The sequence below is a fragment of the Chaetura pelagica genome, unplaced genomic scaffold, assembly GCF_000747805.2.
Source record: "Chaetura pelagica isolate M959 unplaced genomic scaffold, ChaPel_1.0 scaffold549, whole genome shotgun sequence".
Taxonomy (NCBI): Eukaryota; Metazoa; Chordata; class Aves; order Apodiformes; family Apodidae; genus Chaetura; species Chaetura pelagica.
Window position 1 is genome coordinate 16,515 of NW_009954625.1, and position 5,012 is coordinate 21,526.

Consider the following 5,012-nt stretch of genomic DNA (forward strand, 5'->3'; position numbering starts at 1 on the left):
TGGAAATAAAACTGCCTATAGCTTGTCCTGTTGAACAAGGTCAGCACCCTGCATCCAAGTGGCATGGTTAGATGCTTAAGTAGAAGAGGGTGACCCAGGATTCTGCTCTTGCTGTATGTGACCTGCTTTTTGGATCTCTTCTTGCATTCTCAGTTGCATGTGAGCCTTGTTGTGGTGCAGGTGCCAGGAGATGCTTCTCTGGAGATGCCATGCTAGACTGGTGGAACATTTTTGGTGGGTTGAGCAGTGCCAAGGGAAGGGTCTGTGCTCCACAGTGCAGAAAGTGGTGTGCAAGTCCTCCTTTCAGAGGGGAGCATTTTTGGCACTTAATCAGTCCAGATTCAGCCCTCTTTCCTACTGCCTGGCTTTTCTGACTGTTGTGAATGGCGGGACAGCACAAAGAAGTTGATATCCAGTGCTGGGATCTCTGCAGTCTTCCCACAACTGAGTGTCTCATCCCACAGCTGGCTGCTGACCTTACAGGCGCTGGAAGGTAATGTTTCCTGTCATCGCCCATCAGTATTTAGTTCATCATGTTGCACTGAATTATTAAACAGCCACAGATGATATTCAGACTTGGGAAATGCTTGTGGTAGCAAGAAATGTATTAGGAACACAGATGGATCAGTTTAACTCTCAAACAAGAAAGGCAAAAAAACCTTTGGATCTTCATTGAGCAAGTATTTAAATCCCCTCCCCCCCCCCGCACAGAAAGAGTAATTAAAAATCTTTGCACTGGCAAATGCAAAACAGGTCTTTTCACCTTAGTAAATGTTTTCAGCCTGTATCTGACCTAGCAAGACAGCACAATATCTTAAGTTCTAGCTTTTCAAATCTATTTTGCCCTGTTGAACAACAGTTTTTGGATAGTGCTGCTTGAATTAGGACTTGGTAAATGCCTTTTGGCTTGTTTTCTGATCATTACCAGCCCAGGTAAGGCCTGGTGTTTAGATGTTTCTTGCTCAGTTAGTGTTTTGCTCATAAGAAATTTTGTAGAGTTATACTGTGTGTCCACATGGGCACTGATATATAAAATAAATTATTTAATGGACTTAATGGCAATTGTTTTTTTCCAGGCTTTCACCATAATGGTTGCTTGTTGATCTCTTTGTTTTGTTTCATTACTAAAATATTTTGCTTTTTTCCAGGCTCACATTAAATTTCCTATTGACTATCCGTATTCACCACCTACCTTCAGATTCCTGACCAAAATGTGGCACCCCAACATTTATGAGGTAAGGTGTTTTTTAAACTAATTCATATTTTTTTTTCTCAAGCATGTGAGAAGGTTTTCTATGTCCTTAAACTTCTGGAAGTATTGAAGGTACTAAATGTCTCTAGCCGTAATTAAAGTTATTAGTTGTTTGTGTTTAAATATCAGCTTCATGGTTGCAGAGTTAAATCTAAATGTTGTAGGAAATGCTGTTCCTGTAGGTGGGGATGGAGCCTTTCTCATACCTGCAAGTGTGGCAGGCAGCCCCAACCAAAGCACTGTGCCATGAGCAATAGCAATTTTAGGGGATTCTTGGATCAAGGCTGGTGTGTGGGGTCTTGCCCTACTGTGATACTTAGGCAACTAATTGTTGTTTGTACACCTTTCAAGTAAATTTTTTGAGTATACCTTACAAAATTGTGTGGTAAGACAAGAAATAGTGGGAAACAGTCTTCCCCAGCAGTCAGTCTATGATGAAGGGGTTTGGACTTGGGGTGCTCTGACTGCAGAAAGAACCAGAGCTGGAGACCAGCTTCCGGGGGAGTCATGGGCAGCCCGGTCACCCTGGGATCAGAGCAAACAGTTGCCTTTGAGCTTAATGTCTGCTAGGCAATTTGAAGTGGCCCTTAGTTCAGTGCATGTATGAGTCACATTCCGAGCATAACACTGGGCTATCAAGTCAATGATTGGATCGTGGTATAACTACATAGCATGTCCAGAAGGGGAATGATTTTATATCAATGCTTTTTAGAAAGCAGTACTCCCTAGTTTGAAAGCATTGTCTTAATGATGCTGAGCACAGGCTGTTTGGAGAGATTTAAGGTAAAGTCATCATGGATCAAAGTACAGGGAGAGGTGCATCTCAGCATGGTGTGGTGCTCTGCTGATGGACTAGTTCGGGGGTGGCAGTGGCACAGCTTTGTTAATATGGCAGTGCTCAGGCTAACCTCTGCTGTTGCTGGGGCATAGCATATGTTGTCCTGCATCTGATGTGAATGGACTATGTTGTGTTTCTTGCTGGGCTTTCATCTGTCAAGTGACCTTTAAGGTTTATTCTGGAGCCTGGTTGAGTTGAGCTGTGGTGTTAGAGCTCATGGGAGCAGCAGCTTGAGACAGAGTTTAATAGTGCTCCTGCAAAGACTGTGAGAAGCAGCATTTAATTTCATACAATTGGTTCAAAATTTCTAAATTTCATAGAGCTGTATTTAAAAGTTGAACGCCTCTTTTGTCTCAAAACTTGACTTAAGCTTTTAGCGGGGGACGGTCAAATCCTTGCTAAACTTTTGGATATCCTAGCTAAGTGTCAGCCTGCTAGAACTACTACTGGTTGAATGAATAGTTTGTGAGGAGCTGAAGGCCTTTAAAAAATGTTCCTGTTGGTGCAGCTGTCACCTTATCACAGGTCTTCCTATGAGAGGTTCTGCAGGCTTCCTTTGGGGCCTCTTCAAAACAGGACTGTCACTTCTCTTCCTTACTACAAACAATGGCTTCAGTTGATGCCTTGAGCTTGGAAGGCCCTTTTCTAACAAGTTGCTGCTGCTTAAATGCCCAACCTGAATGAGTGTGCTACAAATGTCATGGTGAAAATGGCACTGATGGCTTAATAATAATAACTATTATTATTATTGATGCTAAGGAGGATTGCCCTAAGCCCAGGAACATCCTCAAATCAGTTATCTGACAGTCTTCTGACTTGGGTTTTGGACTTGGCATTGAATCTTACATGTAGCCAAGGATTATTTTTCTCTTTAAGGCTCTGTTTCAGTTACATGGGTGTTTGATCTATAAATAAAGACAACTTTGAGACCTGCAAATTACTGCACATCCATACTGTGGATGTTGATTCTCAGTCCAGAAATTCTCATGCAAGGTGAGTGAGAAATAGTTATTACAATGGCATGTACAAAATCAATCTTGGAAAGGACCTCTCCCAACCCTGGTGGGAAAGATGAAAAAATTTGCTCTAGAAATAACTGAAGGTGGGAGGAGAAACTAATCCAAAACTTGATGGGTGTATTTTGGGGTTACTCTTCAAATACGCTCTCAGCTTTGTACTTTGTATTTGTAATAGTATTTTTTGGAGCTGAGGGAATCTCAAGTAGCTTGAAAGATGTTTTGGAAACAACATTTAAGCAATGAAGATGAGACACTAGGATAGCTCCAAATGAAACAGAATAAATCAGCAAAGGACTTGAGGTTTGAGCGTTTGTCAGGAGAAGGGGAAAAATATGATTTCAGTGTAAGGAAGATAAAACAAAATAGCAGTTTACAGAATCTGCTGGTGGAACCAGATGGAGAGGTTGGGACTGACATTCCAGTTTTGAGCAATGAGACTTGAGTAACTTGTGTGTTTTTTCCATCTCCATTTTACTTGGGTCATCTAGTTGAATTCTGGTTAAACTGCATTCAAGACTTGGTTTTTATTTTTATGACATAAGTTCTCAGTCCTAATAGAAGTATAGGCTATTTCCCATTGTCAGATGTATATCCCATCCTCCTTGTTTATATACATATATATATGTATATATATACAAAAATGTATATATGGAAAGTCTCTCCCATTGACTGTAGTGATCCCTAAAACCTTGCACTGATTTAATCAGGGCCCATGACACTTTCCAGGCTATATAATGCAGTGTGGCCTTGCTTGACTTCCTAAGCATGTAACATTGATTGTTGCAAGAAACTTCTCACATTCTTGCTTCCCTCTATATTTTCATATTGCCAAATATCTACTTGTCCACATGCTGCTTACTTGATCACATGAGGAACTTCCCCTGAGTGCAGTGATGTCTTCTCCTGGCCACCAACACTGTATTCTCCCAGGAGATGTTTAAAGGAGGTAAACTCCAGAATAGACTGTGAATATAATCTAACTTCACCTTAAAATTATATTAAAAATATATGCACAAGCCTCTTGTAGTCCTAAAAAGGAAACGGCCTTTTAATGGCAAACTGTTCCAGCGACATAAGTAGGTGCTTAGGTATTCAGCAGCTCCAGGTGCTATGTTGCTGTTTTTCATTGTGTTCTTGAAAAAAAAAAATCTGTTTCAAAACGACAGGGGCTTGCTAAATTAGCATACCTGGCAGGTTTAGTGAGCTGCTGAAATCTGGATACTAATCACAAGCCTCCAACATTGAAGCAGGATCTCATTTGGTTACAAAATAAATGTCATTGTTAATCAAGGAGAGTTGAAATGTTTGGGAGGCCCTTCAGGTGAGCTGTAGCTCTGATCACTGGCTTGGGCTCTGTAACGGTTCAACTCAGGATTAGCAATTAAACCAATGACAACAATGCTCTTTATCCCCTCCCCCTCCCACCCAGACAGGGAAAGGAGAGAGAGAATAAGGGGCTAAAAGAACTTTTTTTCCAAGTTGTGAACATAGTTTTTCCATAGCATAGGAATGTACAAACCCAGCAGCTCCCCCCACCCCCAGCATCTCCCAGTATACTCCCCTTAGCCAGGACAGCCCCAAGAAGATCCCAGACCACTTCCAGACATAGTGGCAGAGCAGACAGGAGCTGAGGGTAGAGATATGAGGGTCAGGAACACATGGGTGTAGGGATCAAAAGAGATGGATTGACAGAGCTGGCCTTGAATGAAAGAGAGTGAAGAAGGGCTTGACTTCTGTGATCCCTGAATTTATACCGAGAGTTACATAAATAGGGATGGAATAATTTGTTTGGCCAATTTTGCCATCTGTCTAGTCCACTCCCCCCTATGGGAGGGTTGTAGATATGACTCTTTTGCTCCTTTAGTGTCTGAAGCAGCAGATCCGACAAGCAGAGCCCAGTGGC

General features: G+C 41.8%; 1 protein-coding gene across 1 annotated transcript in view; it reads left to right on the forward strand.

Annotated features, from left to right (window-relative positions):
* Positions 1-1,142: 1,142 nt before the first annotated feature.
* The window catches only part of UBE2R2 (ubiquitin-conjugating enzyme E2R 2), a gene marked incomplete at its 5' end in the record, with an annotated part of 19,025 nt that continues 15,155 nt past the window's right edge, over positions 1,143-5,012 (forward strand). Inside the window, one exon of the mRNA XM_010005569.1 lies at positions 1,143-1,235. Coding sequence (XP_010003871.1) covers positions 1,143-1,235 — 93 coding nt within the window. The remainder of the gene's footprint in view (positions 1,236-5,012) is intronic.